Below are 13308 nucleotides of genomic sequence, written 5' to 3' on the forward strand. Positions count from 1 at the left end.
GGTTCTGCAAAAACCCAAACTTAAGTATACTTAGAGCCCATCAGAGCTCTGTATAAGGTAAGAAAAAAGTCAGCTCCCAGCAGCATAAAAAAAATTCATATGATGCTTTAGGATGAACAGCTCCTTGTGTTGCATTAATCTCCTTACTGATCTTTATAGAGAGGAGAAGGAAATTTTTATATAGGGAAAATGAAAATATAATTGTCTGGATTCATTATAAAATAACAATGAGTATGACTGGTGATTGCAGAAGAAAGTTTTCTCATCCAGATACCCAGATTAGTTTCAACTTTGTTTTTGGCTTCTGTAACAATAGTTAAATAACAAACTATTATCATGGACATACAGAATTTAAACTTTACAATACTGTTTCATAGTTAATTCCATAACGCAACAGCAATATGTATATGCTAGCCATTCTTAAAGAACAAGAATTTAAAAGATTTGAGATGGGCATATTGGTATTATATTGACTGGGAAATATATGGAATCACATCCAAGTTTAAGTTTATTAAAAATTCTTGTGAAATCCTATTAAGCCAAATATTTTATTGAAGTAAGAGTGCAATTCTCATGACTATAGCAAAAAAGGAAATAGTACCCATACCAAAGGAATTATGTATCTTTTACAAGCCCTCTGAGAGCCATATGTATGTATCGAATGTTGACTTTCACAAACATGATTTCAAAAAGCATGTTACTAACATTGCAAATTAATAACTTTAACACCTTTTAAATATATTGTTTTCTTGTTTGAAAAATAATGTAAAAGACATGTTTTCTTGTGCTAGGGTTTAGCAGGACCCGAAGGTAACCCAGGCCCTAAAGGTGTAAGAGTAAGTAAGCATTATATGCATGGTTTTGTTTGCTCAACGATAATTTAACGTAGGGCTAGAGATATTTCATGCAGAATTATTCTTTCTCTACTCACTGATTGATTCTGATTTATAAAATGAGTTTCATTAAAATATGGCTTTTATTCTCCTCATCCTCATCATCTCCAATCTGTTCATGCTAATCAGGGGTGAAATGTAAAATTTATTACTACCAGTTCTGTGGGCGTGGCTTGGGGGGTGGGGGTGGCCAACTTTTTTATTTTATTTTAACTTTTCAAAGCATTTTTTCTGCAAATGCAAAAAAATGCTTTGAAAAGCCTCTGCCGATCAGGAACACAGCTGGGATCGTCAGAGCCTTTTCAAAGCATTTTTTAACCACCTCTTCCGCTGAAGAGGTTGCAGAAAAAAATGCTTTAAAAGTCTCTCTGATGATCCCAGCTGAGTTGCCTGATAGTTTTAAAAAATGCTTTGAAAAGTCTTTCTGATGATCAGGCAACTCAGCTGGGATTGTCAGAGAGACTTTTAAAGCATTTTTTTCTGCAACCTCTTCCGGGGAAGAGGTGGTTTAAAAAATGTTTTGAAAAGGCTCTGACGATCCCAGCTGTGTTGCCTGATCGTCAGAGCCTTTTCAAAGCATTTTTTAAATCACCTCTTCCCCGGAAGAGGTTGCAGAAAAAAATGCTTTGAAAAGCCTCTGAGATCCCAGCTGAGCTGCATGATCATCAGAGGCTTTTTTTTTTACTTTTAAAAGCATTTTTTCGGCGGAAGAAGTTGTAGAAAAAATGCTTTTAAAAGTAAAAAAAAAAAGCCTCTGATGATCATGCGGCTCAGCTGGGCATGGTGGGGGGGGGTGCGGGATTTTTGTTACCGGTTCTCCGAACCACCCGCCGCCATCGCTACTGGATCGGGTGATCCGGTCCAAACTGGGAGCATTTCACCCCTGATGCTAATCCTTCGGTTTTGTGTGCATATGTGAATAGAAACCTTTTTGTGCCTGATAGATTGGTTTTAAATCCTGATATACTAGTTTTATATTAGAAGACTACATAAATAAAGGTGTGCTTAAAGGCTCTGCCTCTGAAGTCAAATAAAATCAAACGTACAGATAGTCCTTGATTTATAGACTCCTTTTGACCCAGTTCTGAAGGTAAGACAACTCCCCCCTCCCATGATCACATGATTGCATTTTGTGTGCTTGGTAGTTGGTCCACATTTACAGCTGTTTGCAGGATCTCACAATCACATCACCATGTTTTACAATATTTTTGCCAAAACCCGATATTTACTTCCAATTTTTTTGACAAAACGAGCCCAGTGTGAACAATTGGTTTACTGTGGTGTTTACTTAACAACTACTGCAAAAAGGTCATAAAATTGGTTTGATCATGTGGTGACCTCCTTTATGACCATCACAACTTACTATTGTGAAGGACAAGCTCCACTGTGGTCATAAGTTGGGGACAGGCTTCTGGGTTTCTGACATAAAGCCTGTTATCGCAGGTTTCCCCAATTTAAAATTCAAGCTACATAGCAGACACTTATTAGAGAAAATTACTTTTTGCCCCTGTACATTTTCCTAAATTTAGAATTAACTTTCACCCTGAATAGTGAATCTGCTAATCAAGCAAAAGTATCCGGGCCATTTATGTATTTATTTTACATGCCTGCCTATCTTGCAAGAGTGAATTTGAGCAATGTATAAACAACAGCTACAACAATAAACTATGATGCCCAGGATAAACAATGCATCTCAGTTTTTAAAAACTCATCTCAGCAGCACAGCTTGCCTGACATTCTGGATCACTTAGACCTGTTCCAAACATTTTGGAAACAACTGGTACTGCAGAAGTCACGAAGTTTATATTTTAGTTGCGTTGGTAAGCTTAAAAGTTGTATATAATGTGTTCATGTTCTTGTTTTTCTTATTTATAATTCCAAAGGGTTTCATTGGATCTCCAGGAGTGGCTGGGAATCCTGGACCTGAGGGAGAAAGAGTATGTTTTATAGAATATAGAATACATCCTTATTCATATTTTATGGAAATTTATGCTCCAACCCTGTTGAATGATTGCATGGTGCATGGAAACAGTCTAAAAACCTGTCTAAAATGAGCAGATAGATTGTTATTTGAACTGGCTGTAATAGTTATATTATAATGCCATTGTGTTGCCACCCACGCTTACTAGTCTGTTTCCAGACCAATTCAGACTTCAATTCTTTTAGAGCTTTCAACAATTTAGGGCCAGCTTACATGAAGAAGCTTTTCTTCCCTGGAAGACACCTCTGTCATAATCCTTATTGAAGTCTAAATCTAATTAAATAAATCATCATGATCCATATAATTGTTTAATCTATTGTAAATGGAAGGCCTCGTGATCTAATTTCTAAGGGTATCTTTGGTGTCCTCAGTATGCTCAGTATGACTAACTATTGACTAAACAGCAATGTGGGTAAATCATAAGAATTAAGAATGAGCTTCAAAAATGCCACCTTGAATATCATTAACAGTCCAAAATGGGCAAAATGAAAAAGTGATCAACACTTGTGAAAACAAATGTGAGTAAACTGAGTCATCTTTGCTCAACCAAAACTATTATTCTTGAAAGAAATTCAATGTAACTCTAATTTGGAAATTGTAATGATGAATAAGCACAAACAATAATAAAATGAAAAAACAATGATAGCAAGCTATATCGAAGTAAATCTGTAACTTCTATTGAAAATTTAAATTTTATTATTTTTTTTCAGGGTATTCCAGGCTTACATGGAAAAAGAGGTATAAAGGGGAGAATAGTAAGTAGCAAACATTTCTTTCATCGTATGTATTGATTGACAGCTCAGTTTATTCAGGTTAGACTTATTTCTAAATATAATGAACTTTGATAGTGCTTCCTGCAGATAAATAATTATAGGATTACAGCGTAAGATTTCCAAAATTCTGGATGACCAGTAGATGGCAGCAAAGCAACACAGAAAGCTGTAACTCTATGCTGCCAACTAATGAGTTGTTCAGATTTTTGCAGCCCGGATCTGATCTCCCTATTGCAGCTTAAATATTCTTTGTATGTTCTGCATTAAGGGGGTTAAATGCTATTTATTATTTTTATTTTTTTCCTTACACGAATTGTAAATCAATTTGTAAGAAAATAGAGCATAACTGGGGAAGATAGGCAGAAAGAAACGACCCATAGTGAATTTGGGAAATTCAGTGTGCTAAAACTCAGTGCTTTAAAATTATAAAATCTTCTTCAGAAACAACATTGACCAATAGTATGTGTCTTTTTCTTTGAGAGGCAATTTCAGAGAGATGCTACTTAATTGAAGAATTAGATACAGAATTAATTCTTGGTTGAAGAATAGATGTCATTTAAAGAGGGCCCAAAACTCTTTTTCAATTACAAATTTCCTGGTGATTACAGAAAATACATGTCTGATTGTCCACATGCCCTATCATCTTTCTTTAATCTTTCTTTAAATTTTTTCTTGTATTTGTACTGCTTACATTTTTGCAAGAGTTTCACAGGTATAAGCCTTAAAAATGTTTTTTTAAAAAAAGGAGATAGCTTCTGGGTATCTGATAATGCCAATGAAGGGGAAGGGAAACTTTAATAGATTAGTTTTATTAATAAGAAATTATAATCCAAATACCAAATAAATGTTATGCTAAGATATTTTATTCTTCCAAACTTGTATTTTTCCATATATGTACATTACATCCCAATTGGCAACTTTAGCATATGTTAAAGTGATAACCACCTGGATTATATATGATACATAGACTTTGCAAACTTCATATTAAGCCAATGGGGTAAAGGCTTTTTTAAAACTAGAAATTAGTATAATAGAAAATGTTTACCGTTTGCTATTGTTTACTAGAAGTAACAATGCATTGTTACTTCTTGTAAAATGTGAATAGGCTTCTTTCTTGGGTAGTATCATTAAAGTTGGTGGCATTTAACTTCCTCAAACAATTGTAAAATATACTAATAGTAATTTATGTGCGAGTGTGTAATATATGTGTGTATGTGTGTGCTTGTGAAGTTACGGAGTAAGCATTTGGACATGTGGAATTAATTGTGGCTGTTTGGGAAACTGAACATTGTTTTCTTAGCCTTTTTAAATGAGTTAAATTGATAATCAAAGTATTGCCTTGATATATTAGTGTCAACCAGCCAGAGAAACCACTGACCTTGAAGTACAACTGGTCACCATTACTTGGTATTTTTGGTACTATTTTAACCCTTGCTCCCATGGACACAGATTTCCTATTCAGTGAATGCAGATTGGCAGTGCTTTCAAAATCAGTCTTTATCACCATTATCTTCTGCTCAAAAACTGCCCCTGTGTTTTCAGTGATTCAAACGCTTAGACAAGTTATGCTTTTAGCTAAGTAGCAGATTCAAGGAAAGGATGCTCTTTTATCTCTTTCCTCGTTCCACAGTAAAAGTGTCAAGTTTGTTAGATTAACAAAAACTTGTATATAAAAGCTGCTGTGATAGATTTCAAAGCATGAGTGTGTAGTGTCTTCACACTTGAAAGTTGCTACTATTTAGTTATCTGTTGTAAACCTGTATTTTGGGTTTTCTGCTAGAATAGGCACATGCTTATACTGTATTTGATTAACATTCTATAGAAGACTTGAATAATCTTTAGATTCTTGCTCGTGGTTTGTTTGAGTGGCAGGAGAGCTGTGAGTTATTGTAACCTGCTAGTTAGAACTAAGTTGGATGGGTTTTCTTGGGTTTTCAAAGTTTCTTTAGGTAGGTGAATTATGTGACCATGGGATGAGGCAACTGTCATAAGTGTGAGCTGGTTGCCAAGCACCTGGATCACGATCATGTGACTGTGTAGGTGCTGGGCTATCCAGAATTTCGAGGACAAGTGGTTGTAGGTGCCACCTGTTCAGTACCATCGTAACTTTGAATGATTGCTGAATGAATGGACATTAATTGTGGACTACCTGTCTACATTACTTTGGAGATGAGGAATTGGCATATCTTTCACAATATCCATGCTTTCTAAGATGTGCTAAATAAAAGATAAGCAACTTGAGACTACAGGACCCCCTGCACTTCAACATTGCAACTAGTGTTGAAATAAAAAGCAGATGTTTCCCAGCAAATTCCAAGTCCAACTATTTAGATATAATGCCACCTACTTTGATTTTGTTATTTACTATTTACTATTTATTTACTATTTACTTTGATTATTATTTACTAAAGGATGGTTGTTGTCTGAATGCTCCATTAAGTTAAAGGTAAAGGTTCCCCCTGTCCAGTCTGGTCTGACTCTAGGGGATGGTGCTCATCTCAGTTTCTTAGCCGAGGGAGCCAGTGTTGTCCAAAGACACTTCTCTAGTCATGTGGCCAGCATGGCTATATGCTAAGGTGCACAGAACACTGTTATCTAGTCACATTCGCATGCTTTGGAATGGCTGATAGGTGGGCAAGAGCTAGGGCAAGGAATGGAGCTCACTCTGTTGTATGGCACTCAGGTCTCGAATCTGGGCTGTCAGCTTTCCAGCTGACAAGCTCAGTGTCTTTATTTACTGAGCCATTGCACCCAGGGGTGAAATTCAGCCGGTTCTATCCGGCTTCGGCAAACCGGTAGCGGCGGCTGCAGGAGGCTCCGCCCACCCACGCGGATGTCATGATGTCGCTTTTTTGCGACAATTTTAAGCTTCTGTGCATATGCAGAAGGGTTTGTGCATGCGCAGACAATGGCACGTGCACATTTGCAAACTGGTAGGGAAGATAAGTGAATTTCACCCCTTCATCTATTAAATTACTGTAATAAATCAAGCACATTAAAAGTTTCATCCTGAAGCTGCTTTGAAATACATAAATGTATGGCAGGATATATGGATAACCCTAATGATTTTTTTATAACCAGCAGCTGAACTTCAAACCGGTTGCGGTAAAAAACATTTTATGTTGGATGATACGAATGTTCTGTTGCATGACCATTCACGCATGTCAGATTTTATGGGAAGCTGCTGGAACAAAAACACCCTGTACATTCTCCTGAAAAAATATTTGCATTTTCAAAGATGCCAGAGAATAAGAATATAATTATTACCAGATTAGTTTTTATTAGTATTACAATACTATTTTGCTGTTTTAATCAGGGATTGCCAGGTGATTTTGGAAACAGAGGCCCTCCTGGTCCTGACGGAAGCCCTGTAAGTAAATTTTATTTATTGATTTATTAGATTTTTATCTGTCTTTATTACTTTAACTTAAGTGGCAAACAAACTTAATACCCCTTCCTCTTTCATTTTCCTCACAATAATCCTATGAAGTAGGTAGGTCTGAGAGAGAGGGAGAAAGGGGGAGAGAGAGAGAGGTAGAAGAAGTGAGAGAGCGGCTGGTCCAAAGTCATTCAGCCAATTTTTCAGCTTCTAGGTCAGGATCTTAATCTGTACCTCAAAACCTGTTGATGTCAGGTGCTTAATAAAAAAAAATTTAGGGTACAAAACCTAACCCATTTTGTGACCTTTTTCTACTTTTAGAATTTCAGATGTTAATGGGGCCATAAATGTGGCTTTTTTCTGTTTGTTTTACATTTTTTAAAATTGCTGAGGGCTTGCAGAGGTATTTTACTTCCTAAAGCCAGTCCCTTGAGTGTGATCTGCCATGCAAAGCAGATGTTCCCTTTGAATTTAAGGCAACTACATTTCTGACAAGACACAATACAAAAAGAAATAATGCATTTGTAGATAATAGGGGACAACTCTTTTGAAAATAAGATGCTGAATTTAGAAATGTCTTGGTTTTTTTAAAAAAAATCTAGCATAGCTTCTATAATTTTCTTGTGTAGATTAACAATGCAATGGATTGTTTATCTGATGCTTATTTGAATCATATATGAAGAAATGTGTTTATTTTCAATGTCATAATTTAACTTTTTTAAAGGGAAATGTTGGTGGTGTTGGTCCTCCTGGATTTCCTGGACTTAGAGTGAGTATAAATTGTTGAGGAAGCTCTTCCTAAGCTTAGGTTAAGTATTTCTACAATTTGGTATAGGTACCTGTCATATTCAAACGATAGTTATTTACACAACCCCATAAAGATACTTTCTATAATTTCATGCAGTTGTCTGGCTGTATAGACTTTGAATCCTTTTCCTTTGAATTCCTGTACTAAGCAGTAAATAAATGACCAATTTGAATCTTGGCCATTTTCATTTACTATAATGCATACATACTATAAAGCTGGGTTTCTGGCCAGGTGTTTGGCTGATAAAGAGTTTCTGTCTGACTACAATTGTATAATTTTCAGCAAGACCTGTATAAATAAGAACCATATGCCACGTGGCTATATGGACAAATTTGTCAAACAATTTAAAAAATTAATTATGTTCTGAGTTCTGAGTACAAAAAATGACAAACATTTGTGTTTGTGTTTGTGCATGGCTTCCCATCAAATAAATAACTTTATTGTCATTGTATGTGTATACACAATATACCCATGCAACGAAATTCCCTTAACACCCAAAGACCAGACCCAACACACATAATAATCCCCAAACACACTCCCACCCACCACAATTCCCCACCCCTAAACCACCCAAACATCCACACAACAGACCAAGTAATATTGTCCAACAGCTTACTGATGGTGGCCCTTTAGTTCATTGTTGAGTGCAATTATAGCTCTGGGATAAAACTATTCAGAAAATGTGTGGTCTGAGTTTTAATTGTTCTGTATCTTCTGCCAGAAGGCAACAGTCCAAAAAGATTGTAAGCAGGATGGGAAGAGTCCCTGAGAATGTTATGCAACTTTCTCAAACAGCGAGATTCGAAGATGTCGTCCAGGGCTGGTAGCTGGAGTCCGATGATATTCTGGGCAGTTTTAATGATTCTCTGTAGAGCTTTTTTGTCCGCTATAGAGCTGCTCCCATACCATGCAAGAATGCCATATGTCAGGGTACTCTCAATGGTGCTGCGATAGTAGGACAGAAGTAGATGCTGAGATAGATTTATCTTCCTGAGCATTCTCAGGAAGTACAGCCTCTTCTGTGCCTTCTTCACAAGCATGTTAGCATTCATAGTCCATGAGAGGTCCTCTGAGATATAAATGCCCAGATATAAATCAAGCTGGAAGAAGTGTCAACTGTCATTCAACATATCTTTAAATTACTTGGATGAGGGTTAGAAAGTAAGGTTACTAAAATTTGGCACAAATATAAGGATGAGTATCCCAAAGGGAAGTGGTGGCTCAGTGGCTTGTCGATCGAAAGGTCGGCAGTTCAGCGGTTCAAATCCCTAGTGCCGCGTAATGGGGTGAGCTCCAGTTACTTGTCCCAGCTTCTGCCAACCTAGCAGTTTGAAAGCACATAAAAAATGCAAGTAGAAAAATAGGGACCACCTTTGGTGGGAACGTAACAACGTTCCGTGCGCCTTTGGCGTTCAGTTATGCTGACCACATAATCATATAATCTTTGTACCGTGCTAGCTCTTCGGCTTTGAAACGGAGATGAGCACTGCCCCCTAGAGTTGGGAATGACTAGCACATATGTGCGAGGGGAACCTTTACTTTTACCTTATCCCAAAGGTGCTTTTTGAAAAGGCAACTGGACTTCTGAACTGGATAACATTTCGCTTCTCATCCAAGAAGCTTCTTCAGCTCTGACTGGATGGTGGGGAATGGAAGGATTTATATTCCTTGCAGACAGCTGGTCATTTGCATTTTTTTTAGAGAGTCATTAAGGCCACTTAGAGATTTGTCTATGTCCTCAGGGTCACCTGAGTCATTGGGAAGTTGAAGCTGTGCTTTCTGCAGAATGTTTTCTGCCCTGTGTCCATTCACTGTTGAACCCAGGTGGAGGCTGTTATTATTATTATTTATTGAATTTGTATACCGCCCTACTCCCAAAGAACTCAGGGCGGTGAACAGCCAAATAAAATACATATAATACAAATGTTAAAAAACCATTAAAATACAATTAAATAGTTGGCCCAGAAAACTAAATTTAGAACACCCCAAATTCATAAGACAAATTTAAAATTTAAAAATTTAAAAAATTTAAAAAAACAGTTTAAAAGAGAGGTTAGGCCAGGCCGGCCTGCTAGAAAAGAAATGTTTTGATGGCACGGCGGAAAGCACGCAGGTCTGGGATCCTCCGTATCTCCGGGGGGAGCTCATTCCAGATGGCGGGTGCCCCCACAGAGAAGGCTCTCCCCCTGGGGGCCGCCAGTCAGCATTGTTTGGCCGATGGCACCTGAGGAGCCCCTCTCTATGGGAGCATACTGTTCGGTGAGAGGCTACTGGTGGCAGAAGGCGGTCTCGTAGGTACCCCGGTCCCAAGCCATGGAGCGCTCTAAAGGTGGTAACCAAAACCTTAAAGCACACCCAGAAAACCACTGGGAGCCAGTGCAGCTTGTGCAGGAGGGGGGTTACATGGGAGCGCCCCATCACTCCCATAATCACCCACGTGGCCGTATTCTGTACCCATTCTGTTGGGGATGGGTCTGTGTTGTCTGAATCTCAAACTGAAGTGTAAATGGTTCCTGTAGTCTGCAATGTTTCTGGAAATCCGTCCATACTCCCGCTCCATTAAAATGGTGTTCATCCAAAGTGCATAGCTAAATGTCTATGAAGATTCTCAGTCATCCAGGTCATAGTTATCCCAAAGATGCTTTTTTAAGAGGGAGTACTGATATTTCCTTGTCAGATAATTAAACATACGCAAGCAAACAATCACTCTCAGAGACCACCAAAGACTCAACTCTGAACTACAGATATTCTCTTATAAATTAACTTTAGGATAATTCAGTAGAATCAGGGGGAAAAAAGAATCAAACTTGTGAGGTATGAGAGTATCCCCTCAAAATAATGCAAAGAAACATCAGTTTATTCATTATGTTTTTGGGTTTATTCATTTTATTTTTATTCATGATATTTTAGGGCATTGTGGGAAAAGCTGGACCATCTGGACTTCCTGGGATTCCTGGACCTCTGGTACAGTATTGTAGAGCTATTACAAAGCCCGTTTGCTACTGTAAACAGTAGCAAAGCATTTAAGAATAGCCTTAAATGCTGTTATTCTTTGTTTTCTATAGGGTCTTCCAGGGAGTATGGGGCAACCTGGATTGAAAGGTGATAAGGTGATCTAAATAATTTCATTATTAAAAAATGTAAAACTTTGAATTTTATCTTTAAGAACTTTTTCTGACTTTTTTTTAGTAAGGTCATCTGAATTTTATTTGCCAGAAGCTGCTCATGTGTGATTCCTACTAATCATATCTAATATATTATTGATTAAAATTATCTGTTTTATTAGCTGCTTTAATTATTAGGGACACTGAAGTTTTACATAGACACATAGACAGATACAGACATAAATATAGACAGAGAGAGAGGGGGAAAGAGAGAGAGAGAGCACATGAGAGAGAACAGGACAATATATTAGTCTCTAAAATAATAGCAAGCATGTTATTTCTGTGTTCATTAAACATTTTAAAGTGTGTTATTTATAACTCTCTTATTTTTGAATGTACTGTACTATAATAATACATTGACAAAATTATATCATATAATGCCTTTGTAGGGTGAACAAGGCATTACAGGAGAGCAAGGAGAGATGGGGTATCCAGGAGACAAGGTAAATTCAAGAGCTTCATTTTATAAAATGTATATAAAGTTTACAATATGTACTCTGCAACGTCCATTATTTCAGTCTTATCAAGTTATTGATTCATGAATGCTATAATAATCTGTATTGTGTCTGTAACTTTCAGTTGGCTGCAATTGGAAAGTATAGGGCAACAATTACTGAAACAAGGTCAAATGGGCTAATTTACAGAATGCTGGGATCTATGAAATTTAGGAAAATTTTAGCCACTTCAGTGTTGCCAGTGTCTTCTAACTTTGTTTCACAGAAACCTGAAGATTGTATGGTGCAAGGGAAGATAGGAGGGCCATAACTCTATTTACGCTTTCCATTTCTCTCTGGCCCTAGCATCCAATCAGCTGGCAGCAAGGGCTGAATGAGTGGTGATTGGCTGCTTTGGAACCAAGGCTGATATTGGCAATTGCTTAATGTCAGTGGGTAGCAAAGGAAGGACTACCGTGTTTCCCCAAAAATAAGACCTTATTTTTTTGAACCCTGAAATAAGCGCTTGGCTTTATTGCCATGTGCTCAAAAGCCCAATTGGGCTTATTATCAGGGGATGTCTTATTTTGGGGGAAACAGGGTAGAGAATGACTCAAATTCATGTTGAAGCACCTTGACACTTACAGGCACGTTTCTGAAACAGATCATCCATATCATCACTAAAATTCTTGACCCACAGAGGTTTTAAAAATGATAAGCATCAAGAAGAAGAATATGACATCTCTTGGATCTTCCACTTTTAAAATTCTGATTACTGTTATGTAATTAATTAATGATTACATCATCCAGGGATCTCAGTCTTTTTGGCCTGGTGGGCACATTTGGAATTTTTATTGGCATTCTTGCAAAAATGCTGCTGAATGAAGGAAATGCCCATCCATAAGTAGCTGCTATAGGTACACAGCCAGTTACAAATAATACCAGTTTATTAGAAGTAAATCTCTCTTGCATAATACCTCCTATTATTGCTTACCTTGCTCTATTTTAATGAAATGGAAATCTCTCTTGCATAATACCTCCTATTATTGCTTACCTTACTCTATTTTAATGAAATGGGCGTATTTAGAAACAGTACACCATGGTATAACCTAAAATCTATGTACTGGGTTCTCCTGCAGGATGCATGATAGGAAAAGAAAAACAGGGTTAGATTAATATGATACTATATTTTTTCTAAGAATGACATAATGAGAGAGAAAAAAATCATGCACCCCAATCTACCTTGTAATACTGCTATTTATTACTCTGACCTACAGTATATATGTTCCTTTAACAGACTAGAGTTAGGTAAGAGCAGAAGGCAAGCTAAAAGCATTTTTCTTTGCTTTAAAATGTTTGCATTAAAATAGCTTGGTCCCTACCAAGGGATCTTTAAAAAAGGAAATACAAACATCTTATTTTATTTAGATTTCATATATATTTGTAACAGTAAGTATCTATGAAAAAACCAAAGCAATCATTGTGATTTCCTGAACTGTGACTTTCAAATGAAAGGACAGAATAAAAATATTCTTTAGAAAGAATGATAGCATCACCTTCCTTCTGTTTTTAATGGCAGAATGCAATTATTCACGTTATTTTAATTTTAGCAACTCCTGACTCTTTTCTTTTCTCAAAGGGTGCTGTTGGTTTGCCAGGACTTCCAGGAAATAGAGGGAAACCAGGACCCTCGGTATGTTTTAATGGCTTTGGATTTAAATATGTAGTTGGAATCACTTTATTGGCACATTGGTAATCATGGATATATAAAATATTGCAAACTGAATCTTACCAGGCATATATCATAAAAGAAATGTAAATTTATTTATTTATTTATTTTATTCAATTTTTATACTGCCCTTCTCCTACCAGAGAA

The 13308-nt window shown here is 36.9% G+C and overlaps 1 protein-coding gene across 1 annotated transcript in view; it reads left to right on the plus strand.

Moving 5' to 3' along the window:
• The window catches only part of COL24A1 (collagen type XXIV alpha 1 chain), a 151672-nt gene that overhangs the window by 54889 nt on the left and 83475 nt on the right, over window positions 1–13308 (plus strand). The window contains exons 10-18 of the mRNA XM_070939413.1: window positions 792–836; window positions 2777–2830; window positions 3585–3629; window positions 6964–7017; window positions 7751–7795; window positions 10745–10798; window positions 10900–10944; window positions 11388–11441; window positions 13072–13125. Coding sequence (XP_070795514.1) covers window positions 792–836; window positions 2777–2830; window positions 3585–3629; window positions 6964–7017; window positions 7751–7795; window positions 10745–10798; window positions 10900–10944; window positions 11388–11441; window positions 13072–13125 — 450 coding nt within the window. The remainder of the gene's footprint in view (window positions 1–791; window positions 837–2776; window positions 2831–3584; window positions 3630–6963; window positions 7018–7750; window positions 7796–10744; window positions 10799–10899; window positions 10945–11387; window positions 11442–13071; window positions 13126–13308) is intronic.

This window comes from Pituophis catenifer, unplaced genomic scaffold (assembly GCF_029215685.1).
Source record: "Pituophis catenifer annectens isolate HBS135680 unplaced genomic scaffold, rPitCat1.0.hap2 SCAF_3, whole genome shotgun sequence".
Lineage (NCBI taxonomy): Eukaryota > Metazoa > Chordata > Lepidosauria > Squamata > Colubridae > Pituophis > Pituophis catenifer.